Genomic DNA, 12,753 nt, shown 5'->3' with positions numbered 1-12,753 from the left:
TATTTACAATGGATATTATAAAGTTTGTGACGCCACCCGTGGTATGTGGTAATTAGGAGTACCACCGCTGCAGTTGGGAGTACCCGGGGGTGATTGAATGGGGCAGCCAGGTGTTAGAAACCTCCACAGGTAGGGGAAATACCCCAGGACTCGGTGTTTGGGGAGATGCCGTTGGGTGCAGGGGGTCACTTTGGTACTCACTCAGTCCATTAAGCAGACACCGACAACTGGTAAAACAAATCTCTGGACACCGCTGCGGGAAACTTACTTTAGGTCCCGTCCAAAATGGTGCTGCCTGGTAATCCGTGACCTGCCTCCTGGCACTAAATTTACTTCTCTGGTGGTCCCGGTAGTGTGAAACTTGCCGGGTCCCGCTCCCCACTGTGGCTTAGTGTGGGAGCTTGCTCTCAGGGCTCACGCTTGGATTTTGGATTGGAAAGTCCTATCCCCTTGTTGCGCTAGTGCCCCGATTTTGGAGTGGGTTGGGAACGAATCTTGAAGGCTCCGTTCTCCTCGGGTAAATTATCGGGTTGCCTGAAGCTACTCCCTGACCTAGGGTCCACGTACCCCGTCGTGCCTCGGTCCCAGACCGGTGATGGTGCAAGGCTGCTGACTGTCCTCCTTGACAGATCTGTGCCCCTTGCCATGATCCCCTCCGATCGGGGGTCCGACTCCTCTAGGCCCAGACCACCATCTGCAACCTAGATTGTTTTCAAGGAGCCCCGCTCTCGACCTCCTCTCACTTCCACTCTCTGTCTACACTCTTTTGACACTTCTCACATCCCCTCCCTAACTCCCAGGTGGGTGACTCTATTTCACTCAAGCCGTCCACTGGTGTGTTTGGTGGGTGTTGTGCAGGGTGTATCTAGGATTTGATTAGCTGATGGAGGCAACACCATATGGTTAGGGACCCAAAACCAAGAAGGAGGTGGATACTACAAGGAAGGGCAGATTGTGCAATACCCTGTGACGACCCAATAGTCCAGGGGCGTCACATATGCTGGTACTGTACTGTGTACACATTGAAAAATATGAAATTTTCATATTTGTGACGTCTCTGTCAAACTTAACCGCCCCTCATTTACTGACAAGCCACTAATAAAATGTAGAGGATACAACACTATATCACACCTGGAATTGTTGATAGCCTGAGATATATTCATCACCAGGGCACAATGCACCTCTATTAAAGGGAACTTGTCAGGTCTCCTATGCCCTCCAACCCAGCAGCAATGATCCCTGTATGGCCTCTATAACCAGCCCTGTATAATACTGTTCACTAATATGAATGTTTAAAAATCTAGTTTTAAACCTCGGCGTCCCTATGCTAATTAGGGCCTTGGCTAGTCGCAGGGCTAGAGCATTAGTTCTCCTGACTAGTCGGCTATCTCTACATATCACCACGCCTCTGTGGATGCGATAACATGATTTCCATAAGCCGGAATCATCACGAAGAAATGGAAATCTCGCGCATGCGCACCTCATTTTGACAGTGTCAGTGTGCCACCCCCGTGCCAGCAGCCGAGCTGCTCGGATCCAGATCCGCAGTGGCTCGAGGGGTCTCCGGACCCGGGGGTCATGCGGACACTGAAATAAAAAAAGGGGTGTAATATGTACAGGGGGTTGTTGTAGATGTTTCGTGACGCCACCCACGGTGTGTGGTAAGATGAAGTACCACCGCTGCTGTTGGGGAGCACCCGGGGGCGATGGAATAGCACCTGGATGTTAACCTCTCTGTGGGTAGGGGTGGATGCCCCAGGGCTTAGTGTCCAAATCACGGGAAGTGATGGCGGTTGGTGGTGATGCACTCTACCGGACCGGGGGGTGTTGGTGTACTCACAATTGAATAAGTTCACACGAGTCTGCTGCTAAACCAAAGTGTCAGTGGCCGGCTGCTGCGTGTATATGGTTCCCACACCCGGCTGGTGTACCAATGTTCCTTCCTCCGGCACTCTGTATTTTCCTTTTATTCTAGACGACCTCGTATGGAATGAGGAAGACACTCCCGGTTTGGTTTTGGTTGGGAGATGTGCCCGCGAAAACTGACCCTTGGGATCTCATTGGGTTATAGCGGATACCCTATCCGCCGCGGTGGGCTGCCGTTTTGCTTTATCTGGGCTAACACTCTGGAACAACGTCTGGAACCTTGCTGCTGGCCTGTTTAATCAGAGAAGGGGCATGCAACCGTCTTCTAACTAGGGTCCAGGTACTCCGCCTGTGCACGGTTTCCAGACCGGATCTCCGCTGTCGGTACCGGCGGGCTCCAACCCTGTCCCGGTCCACTCTGGATTTTGCGCGACTGGACTCCCGTCGCCTTTGGACCTGGACCACTGCTTGCCACCTAGCCAGTAGATCAGGGCCACTACCCTGGCTACCCTTCACTAGGCTAAGCTTTGACCTCCACTCTCACTTGAACACTGACTTGACTAGAACTCTCACTTCAACTGACTGGTTCCCTCCCCCGAATCCTCAAGACCCCTAAGTGGGCACTCCCAATCCGCCTGGTCCCGCTCACTGGTGTGTCCTTCTTACCCTGAGGGGGGTGGCTAGGATTTTGTGGCAGATGGTACCTGGTGTGGAATGGTGTTGTGTGAGGGTGTATGTTCTTCTGTGACCACCTGGCGGCGCCAGGGCGTCATATCAGTGCACCTCAGAAGCAGGGTGTACGATTCCCGACTTCATTAGGTGCACAGCGCACGATGGGAAGTTCAGCAGACGGTTCATGCTCATGTCCTCTGAACTTCTGGTCATGCGCAGTGCAAGTAATGAAGCCGGGAAGCGTCCAACCGGCTTCTGAGGTGCACTGACATGGCCAAAAAGAGCTGCGCACATGCGCGAGATTTCCAGGAGCAGGCGGTGATGTCGGGTCATGGAAATCATGTTATCACACCCACAGGGATATAATAACATGTAAAGTGTGTCGACTAGTCTGGGAAACTAATGCCCTGTGGCTAGTCAAGGCCCTAATTAGCATAGGGACAGCAAGGTTTATAAGTCATTTTTTTTAAACATTTATATTAGTGAATACCATTATACTGGGATGGTTAGGGAGGAAATTTGGGTATACAGGGATCAATGCTGCTGGGATGGTGGACATAGGGGACCTGACAGGTTCCCCTTAAATGGATTTCCACCCCTCATAATTACCATATGGTCTAAGCATGCTATAATAAGTAAGTGACACATACTCACCTCCGACTCCCCTGCAGCTTATGTGCTCTGACTGGCTTCATTGCTGCGCGCCTCTCGACTTCTCTTCAGGCATAGCCTTACCGCTGCTGCCAATCAGTGGCTGCAATGATGATGCATTGAGAAGAGGAGAGTTGCGAAGTACTTAAGCGGGCTTCACACGCAGCGACATCACTAATGAGATGTTGTTGGGGGTCACAGAATTCGTGACGCACATCCGGCCTCATTAGTGACGTTGTTGCGTGTGAAACACAGGAACGACTGTTAACAATCAAAATTACACACCTAATCGTTGATCTTCCTTTCCCGATTATCGATGCTGTTGCAGGACGCAGGTTGTTCGTCGTTCCTGCGGCAGCACACATCGCTATGTGTGACACCACAGGAATGAAGAATATCACCTTACCTGCGGCCGCCCGCAATGAGGAATGAAGGAAGTGGGCGGGATGTTATGGCGTCTCATCTCCGCCCCTCCGCTTCTATTGGGCAGCCGCTTAGTGACGCCGCTGTGACACCAAACAAACCGCCCCCTTAGAAAGGAGAGATTGTTCAGCGGCCACAGCGACGTTGCTAGGCAGGTAAGTCCATGTGACGGGTGTAAGCAATGTTGTGCGCAACGATTTGCCCATGACACACAACCGACAGGGGCGGGTGCTTTCATCAGCGACATCGCTAGCGATGCCGCTGTGTGTAAAGCCCACTTTAGGCAGTAGGGCGGAATGAGTAATAATCAGAAATGACTAGGTGTATTTTTTTATAGTACCTTCAGCCTAGAAGGAATTAATAGAGTGGAAAACCCCTTTATTAATCGTCTTCCATAGTGTGGGACATGTAAGGTAAGTTATATGGTTGGAGTGGTCTGGGGTTCACTTTTTCCCCTTCTATATTGAACAGTTCTGAAAGAACTATATTTTTAGTAGTGGTGTAATTAGGTAGACTTTTTTTGTTCTCAGGATATTCTGTGAAAAGACATAGAAGCAGAAAATATTCCGCACTGAGCCTTCATGACCATCCTTGCATATCACTAACAATGTATATTTTGGGCTCCAAACCTCGGCACAAGTAAGGTCATTTAATACTACAGAGCTGTAACACAGGACGGCTTAAATATTTTTCCTATTTTACACTGACAGCAAGGGAATTGAAATCCCAAGGCAAAAGGACAGCAAAAGAGTAAAATAAAATTGCAAAGTGCTTGAAAAAAACAAGAATCTTTGCATTTTATGTGTTATTAAAATATCACCATTTATTAAGAACGGAGGGATTTTTGTTTATTTTGTTTAATGCTCATTGCATAGTTATCAGCAGAGGGTGAACATGGACAGTGCTTACAAGCTCCTTCCAATAGAGTTTGTAAGCGCTGCTCTAAAGCTGGTCAGGCTGGTCTGAGGCTGAACAGGAAAAACTGTCTCTGTTAGCAGCACTGGAGAGCGCAGTTTAATCAATCTACCAGGATGCCGGTACGTTTGGGAAGAAAGAACATGAGGAGACTCATTAACTGGCAATGCTTGGTGAAGTATTGAAAAAAATCCAATCGTGAATAAGCGTTTAGTAACTTCACAGCCACAGCATAATAATTTTCTCCTAAGCATGCTTATAAGGAATAGATACTTCACTCAGCAGATGTCCACCATTAAAAATCCATAAAAATCTATGACAAGGAAAGTAAACGTCTAAAATATTCATCAAGATTAATTCTACAAAAAATCCGAGAGAGGTTAGAAGATTTTCCATTGCTGACCTGCAGCTAAAGTCCGGTTCTTGATCACTGACTTGTCTGATTAGGCTGGGGCTGCACTATGTCACAACGAGCACCGCATGAATGTCAATGGGATCGCATTGTGATCGTACCTTCCCAAACATCCAGATCTAATTATACAGTCATAAAAAGGAGACAGTTGCACACTACAGTGCTAAGATATGTAGAACAATGAATATGGGAATATAGACATGCATTACTGCTATGAAAAAACATGTAAAAATTTAGATACTTAGCACACAAAATTGGCCAGTTTTATGTGAGCCCAACAGCCAACGACAAGGTGACCTCACGAGGTTGCCTTGCCACTGGCTGTTGGACTCACATAAAATAAAGAAAGTTGCTGGCTTGCGAACTGTCCATAAATTTACGGACAGTCTGTAAAAACCCGGTGCTGTTCTCTGCTGTTGGTAGCGTTCGATAGAAAAAAAAAACACTGTCCTTGATTTAAAAAAAAATGTAAAAAAAATGTTGCCGTTTGTACTGCGCATGCGTGAAAAATGCTGACATGCACAGTACAAACTGAAGAGTTTCAGCACGCACTGCACCTATCACTGCAGAGCGCGAAATTGCTGGAGTCTGGATACGATCCTGGTTCTTCTTGGCGTGCAGGCTCAGGCAGGCTAGGATGACAGGGCTGTGTGGTGAGTATGGCTCCTGTCTGGGAATCCTGGCTCCTGCCTCTTCACTAACTCTGATAGCTGCTGGGACCATATAATATAGATGAGATCTGGCTCACTGCTATCAGGAGATGCCGAAGAGTAAAAGGGTACTATAAATGTAAGTAAAACCACAGCACTCGAAGGAATAAGGAGAATTTTATGGTATGCAAAATTATTTATTCATAAACTGCAAAAAGTGAACCTTGACAGATGCAACACCAACGTTTCGGCTTGCGCCTTTCTCAAGGTTGATGCTTAATGTGAAAGTACAAGAGAGCGCGGGTCACATTGGACAACCGTGGCTAAGACAGGACAGGTGCTTCACACTTTGCAGTACAAGAAATCAAGATATTTGTGCGAAGGTGATTCAAAAGGATGGTGGAGAGAAGGAGAACACCTGTAGAAGATGCCCAGGGAGACTCGCAGCAATGTGGCAGTAGCATCCTTTTGAATCATGCTCTCACCAATACCTTGATTTCTTGTACTGCAAAGTAAGAAGCACCTGTCCTGTCTCAGCCACGGTTGTCCAATGTGACCCGCGCTCTCTTGTACTTCCACATTAAAGGGAACCTGTCACCCCTTTTTCGGCCTATAAGCTGCGACCACCACCGGGCTCTTATACACAGCATTGTAACATGCTGTATATAGGAGCCCAGGCCGGGGGTATAACATAAAAAACACTTTATAATACTTACCTAACGGTCGCGCTGTGGGCCTTATGGGCGTCTCCGTTGTCCGGTGCCGGCGCCGCCACTTTTGGCCATCTTTGTTCTCCTTCTTCTCTAGCCGCGGTGCAAGACGGGTCCGACGTCATACACACTCGCCGGCATTCAGGTCCTGAGCAGGGCAGATCAAAGTATTGTAGTGCGCCTGCGCAGGACCGGTGAGTGTGTATGACGTAGCCGTGTCATGCACCCAGGCTTCAGAAAGATGACAAAGATGGCCAAAAGAGGAGGCGCCGACATCGGACAACGGAGACGCCCATAAGGACAACCGCGCGACTGTTAGGTAAGTATTATAAAGTGTTTTTTTATGTTATACCCCCGGCCTGGGCTCTTATATACAGCATGTTAGAATACTGTATACAAGAGCCTGGTGGTGGTGGCCGCAGCTTATAGGGCAAAAAAGTGGTGACAGGTTCCCTTTAAGCAACAACCTTAAGAAAGGCGCAAGCTGAAATGTTGGTGTTGCATCTGTCAGGGTTCACTTTTTGCAGTTTATCAATAAATCCATTTTGCATACCATAAAATTCTCCTTATTCCTGTGCTGGGGTTTTACTTACATTTATAGCTGTGGGACCAGCCTCCCAACAGTCACACCTCTTCTTCCTTCTAAAGGCCACTTTACACGCAACAACGTCGCTAACGAGATGCCGTTGGGGTCACGAAATTCGTGACGCACATCCTGCATCGTTAGCGACGTCATTGCGTGTGAAACGTAGGCACGACCATAAACGATCAAAAATACTCACCATATTATTGATCGTTGACACGTCGTTCTAATCTCAAATATCGTTGCTGCTGCAGGTACGATGTTGTTCATCGTTCCTGCGGCAGTACACATCGCTATGTGTAACACCACAGGAACGAGGAACATCACCATCCCTGCGGCCGCCGGCAATGAGGAAGGAAGTGAGCGGGATGTTACTGCCGCTCTTCTCCGCCCCTCCGCTTCAATTGGGCGGCCGCTTAGTGACACCGCTGTGATGCCGCACAGACCGCCCCCTTAGAAAGGAGGCGGTTCACCGGCAACAGCGTCGTCGCTAGTCTGGTAAGTCCGTGTGACGGCTCCGAACGATATTGTGCGCCACAGGCAGCGATTTGCCCGTGACGCACAACCGATGGGGGCGGGTGCTTTCACCAGCGACATCGCTAGCGATTTCGCTGTGTGTAAAGTGCCGTTTAAAAGTCTGACACCTGTCTGATCGCTGTTCATATCTGCTAAAACATCAGTCCTCTCCCAATACCCCTGCAGCCACTTATCACCCCCTGTACTCAGAGGCTCTATTGGGGATCCACTGCAATCATTTTCAGGCAGCATTCACACTGCAGCTACTGCTTCTGAATGGACCATTATTGTGGTCTTCCCAAGAGAGTGTGTTCTTAAGGGGCATGGTTAATGTCCATAAAAAAAAATGTCTGTCTATGAATTTTGGGCAAGTTGTCCAGAAAAAAAAGAATAGTAGGTTGGCAACCCTGTGGAGTGCTTATTTAGTGGGCTTACCATACAATGCATGGGCATACCAGGTCCTCCAGAATAAAGATGCTACTTTTCTACCTCCGCTTCACTCTGGTTAATAGAAGATTAGATGACCTCTTCTTTTAGACAAAATTTTCTAGTAGGGTATTTGATAATGGGTTTCCGAACCCTAAAAAATCCCCTTTTTAACACCTCCAGATTTCGTTTCCCTGAACCTTTCAGTTTTCGAATACCTGATAATACAATGCTGTCTTAAAGGGGTGGTCCACTACTCAGCATTAGTGGCCACAGCGATGTAAAGCTCATAAAGAAGGCTTCTCTCAAATATCTTGTGTAGTACATTCTGCCTCTGAGCAGTGCTATTGTGGTCTGCTCATCCCCATCAGGTGACCCCCCCACCCGGGCTCCATGACCTTTGAGATCCGGTGATGACACGTCAACTTCCAGATGACCCGACATCACCGAGACCGGCTCCAGTGACTGGACTGTGGGCGGAGTTTGACCGCTTGTCTCAGTCCAGCATCTTGCATGCTCTATCCTTCGCTGCAGAGTTCCGCAAGCAGGAGTGATGCTGGGCTATGACGAGAATGGGGCCGCCTCAATGATGTCGGGTCAACTGGAAGTTGACGTGTCATCACCGGATCTCAGCGGTCACAGAGCCTGGGGTTCACGTGATGGGGATGAGTGGATGGCAATAGCGCCACTCAGAGGCAGAATGTACTACACAAGGTATTTGAGAAAAGCCTTCTTTATGAGTTTTACAGCGATGTGGCCACTAATGCTGAGCTGTGAACCACCCCTTTAAAGGGGTCCTCCAGTGCTATTCAACTCCTGTCATTTCTGCATCAGAGGTGAGCAGTGCCAATGACATTACACCCCCCCCATCATGCCTGCCAATCATTCATGCATTTTGCCGACTGTGCGGAGTCATAACATCATCGTTTCGGCAGCTCTAGACGGTGTTGGATAATTAATACCATACACATCGAAATATGTAAAAGTAACCATACTAATAACTATAAATTATATACAATCTGTATTTTCTATCACTATGTGGAGGTTACTGCAGTTTTTCGGAATTTGTTTGGCTCTTTCAAACTATGGAACAATACTATCGTGTCTTGAATAATATGTCCTTGCAGTTCCTCCTGAACAATCTTACCTATCTTCCAAAGATGTTATATCTATACAGAACATTACTGCTACAAGTACTGTGTGCTACATTCAACAGCAAAGGCATCACTTGATGAAAAAAAAAAAAAAAAATCACACAAAAATTACATTTGTCAAAAAAGATTTTTTTTTTTTTTACTGTAAACAAAGAGCTTTTGCTTTTTATTAAACTTTGCGAATACTACAATATTCCAACAAAACAAATTGAGATTTTACCTTTCTTTTGATGTCTGTGAATTGAGAGAACATCAAAGACCAGTAGAAAGACAATTCCACAATGTAGTAGTAATGTAAGTCTGCCGTCAGTTGCTGCAAAAATAATTACATTTATTATTATTTTATTATTTATTCTCATCAGGCAAATTAGTTACAAATTCATTATTGGAATTTGCAAAAAAAATAAATAAATTAAAAATGAATAATATATTTTAGTAGTAACTGTTATCTGTCCAAGTATACCAAATCAAGTCAATATTTCACTATATCAACTCTATTTGCATTGTTCATGTGCAGCATGATCAGCTGATTTCCTTCCTATGGTTCCATAACATTCATCGCAGGTTGAAAGATGCGGTCATGTTTAGAGCATTTTTTTAATGCATTTATTTTTGGCTCCCAAAAGTTTTTGAAATCTTGTTAACAACTTTGAACCATTTTGCTTCTACAGCCCCCGCATATTCACAGTACATTGCAGACTGCAGAATAAATTAACAGTAACATGCACCAGCTCGTCTGCCAGCAGGCTCTGGTCTGTAACTCTTATCCCTCTTCTTTTCAATGATCTTCACTTAATATGATACTGATTAGTTTTAAGGCTGCTTTACACGCAGCAACATCGCTAGCGATGTCGCTGGAGAAAGCACCCTTCGGTTGTGCGACACGGGCAAATCGCTGCCCGTGGTGCACAACATCACTAACACCCGTCACACGGACTTACCTGCCTAGTGATGTCGCTGTGGCCGGCGAACCGCTTCCTTTCTATGGGGGCGGTTCGTGCGGCGTCACTAAGCGGCCGCCCAATAGAAGCAGAGGGGCGGAAATGAGCGGGCCGTAACATCCCGCCCACCTCCTTCCTTCCTCATTGCTGGAGGACGCAGGGACGGTGATGTTCCCCGTTCCTGCGGTGTCACACACAGCAATGTGTGCTGCCACAGAAATGACGAACAACCTGCGTCCTGCAACAGCAACGATAATCAAGAAAGGAACGACATGTCAACGATCAACGATTAGGTGAGTAATTTTGATCGTTAACGGTCGTTCCTGTGTTTTACACGCAATGACGTCGCTAACGATGCCCGATGTGCGTCACGAATTCCGTGACCCCAACGACATCTCGTTAGCGATGTCACTGCGTGTGAAGCCCGCTTTAGGCTGGTCAGGCCGCCTTTAGAAAGACCGCATGGACCAGGGCTCATCCCAACTGAAAGCCCGAACTCTGTACCCGTGGGCAGAAAACTACTCTGACAACACAGGGTGTGGGAACCACAATAATTAGACTTTATTGGATCCCCAATAGTCAAAGGCATTTAAGGCTAAGTTCACACTTCCGTTGTTTTGCATCAGTCACAATCCGTAGCCTTGAGGAATTACGGTATCCTGCTAAATATTTTGCAGGAATCCTGTTTTTCCCCATAGGCTTCTATTAGTGACGGATTGTGACTGATGATGCTGCGTTGCATCCGCTGCATCGCGGTCAGTCGTTTTTTAACTGACCGCCGGGCGGGAGCAACGCAGCATGTAATGTTTTTTGAGCAGCGCGATCCGTAGGATTTCGCTGCGCATGCGCTCTCTGGCTCCCTGCCCCTGTAACCAGGATAAACATCGGGTAACCAAGCAATGCGCTTTGGTTAGTTACCCAATATTTACAGTGGTTACGGGTGCAGGGAGCCCGCGCTAAGCTGGTATCCAAGATAAATATCGGGTAACCAAGCAAAAAGTGCTTTGCTTTTACCCGATATTTACCCTGGATACAGTGTGCAAGGAGGCCGACACTTCACCACTCGGCTCCGCCCCCTCCCGCATTCCGCATGTGTTCACACACACACACACTCACACACACTCACACTCACACACACACACACACACTCACACACACTCACTCACTTGTCCCCAGCCCTGCAGTCCCCGCGGCACTGACGTCCTCAGCTCCATGGCTCCGCTCGGCTCCGCCCCCTCGCGCTCCGCCCCCTCCCGCACTCCGCATGTACACACGCATGTAGACACACACACACACATACACACACACTCACTCACCTGTCCCCAGCCATGCAGACCGCGGCACTGACGTCCTCAGCTCCGCCCCCCGAACTCCGCCCCCCGAACTCTGCCCCCCGCACACAACGGAGTCCGACAAAGAAATTATTTTCTTTGTCATCGTTGTCATCCGTTGTACAACGCATCAGTCACATGCGTCAAGCAACGCATGTGACTGATGCAAAACAACGGAAGTGTGAACTTAGCCTTACACAAAACCATGCAAATCACACAATGTAACAGGCACCCTTCCACTGGCTCTCCAGGGAGTAAACTATTCGTGCCTTTGGAGCTTCCAGGGCCACATACCCCAAACCAGCAGCACACTACTTTTAACAAGCGCCCATCGAGAATAGGATAGTGACAAGAGTAGGAAGCTTCACGAGCACAGCAAAGTTCATAGCCAGGTAACCCCCTTCCAGACATTTTACAGGGCTGTGACTTCACACCCCCATTAGGATTCTTCTCCTATTTTACAGGAGAAGGGGCCCTCCTATATCACTCACACTCTGTGCTCAGTTGATACCCTTTACAAATTTTCTTTTACAAGTTTAACTGTCAAAGATGACATATTTTTCTGCCTGAAAATCTAAATGTTACTCTTCTTCTTTACAGGTATATTATATTGGTATATACAGATATACAGTGTGTCCACCCATATCCTGTCCACCGCCATTAACTTGAGAACGGCGGCAGCTATAGACATAGAAGTGGTGTCTAGGTATAGTAAGGTATCCATGCGCTGTGCAATGAATCCACCTATAGCGCCACCTGGTGGAAAACAACGGAGTTAGCATTTTTATCTTGAAAACGGAACGAGATAGAGAAAAAAAAGTGAATTACAAAGTTGTAGGGCATCATCAATTCAATACGAATCGACACTTTGCATGCAGAAATGCTATGATTAGAACGTGTAAAACTCACAAGGCTGCGGACGTGAAGCGATACCTCATAGAGACCTTCCTACAAGTCATTGGGTATGGTGGCTGCATGGAGTGGCCTCCACACTCACCTGACCTGACCCCATTGGACTTCTTTTTCTGAGGTCACATCAAACAGCAGGTGTATGTGACCCCTCCACCAACATTGCAGGATCTACGACGACGTATCACAGATGCGTGTGCAAACGTGTCACCTACCATATTGCACAACGTGTAAAACCGGAGAAAAAGGAGAGATAAGGCAACAATCATGTACAAAACATCTCATTTTATTCATTAAAATACATGTGAGTTGATACAAAATTACATGGGTGGAAAAAATCAACCTAGCAGTGAGACATAAGGGTAGGGGGAGGGAGGGGAAAAAGTTGTGGGGCAACCCCGCCAACCAGGACCAACCAGGTAATGATTATAAATTAAGGATTGTAGTGCCACCGATCACATGAGGTATCATATGGTGAATTATGGCTAAAAGAGCAGCCCAGGCGATATAATAAATGTCAATAATTATCTGCAGGGTGCATGTGCCTGTATTAACGTCTCCCACAGGGACACGCCGCAGTCTTATGGGAATTGA

At 47.3% G+C, this 12,753-nt stretch overlaps 1 protein-coding gene across 1 annotated transcript in view; it reads right to left on the bottom strand.

The window, feature by feature from the left end:
• Positions 1-12,753, bottom strand: part of CERS6 (ceramide synthase 6) — a 350,340-nt gene that overhangs the window by 86,529 nt on the left and 251,058 nt on the right. The window contains exon 6 of the mRNA XM_075317290.1: positions 9,199-9,291. Coding sequence (XP_075173405.1) covers positions 9,199-9,291 — 93 coding nt within the window. The remainder of the gene's footprint in view (positions 1-9,198; positions 9,292-12,753) is intronic.

This window comes from Anomaloglossus baeobatrachus, chromosome 7, assembly GCF_048569485.1.
Source record: "Anomaloglossus baeobatrachus isolate aAnoBae1 chromosome 7, aAnoBae1.hap1, whole genome shotgun sequence".
NCBI lineage: Eukaryota > Metazoa > Chordata > Amphibia > Anura > Aromobatidae > Anomaloglossus > Anomaloglossus baeobatrachus.
Note: the sequence above shows the minus strand (reverse complement) of the source record. Positions and strands in the feature narration are given on the sequence as shown.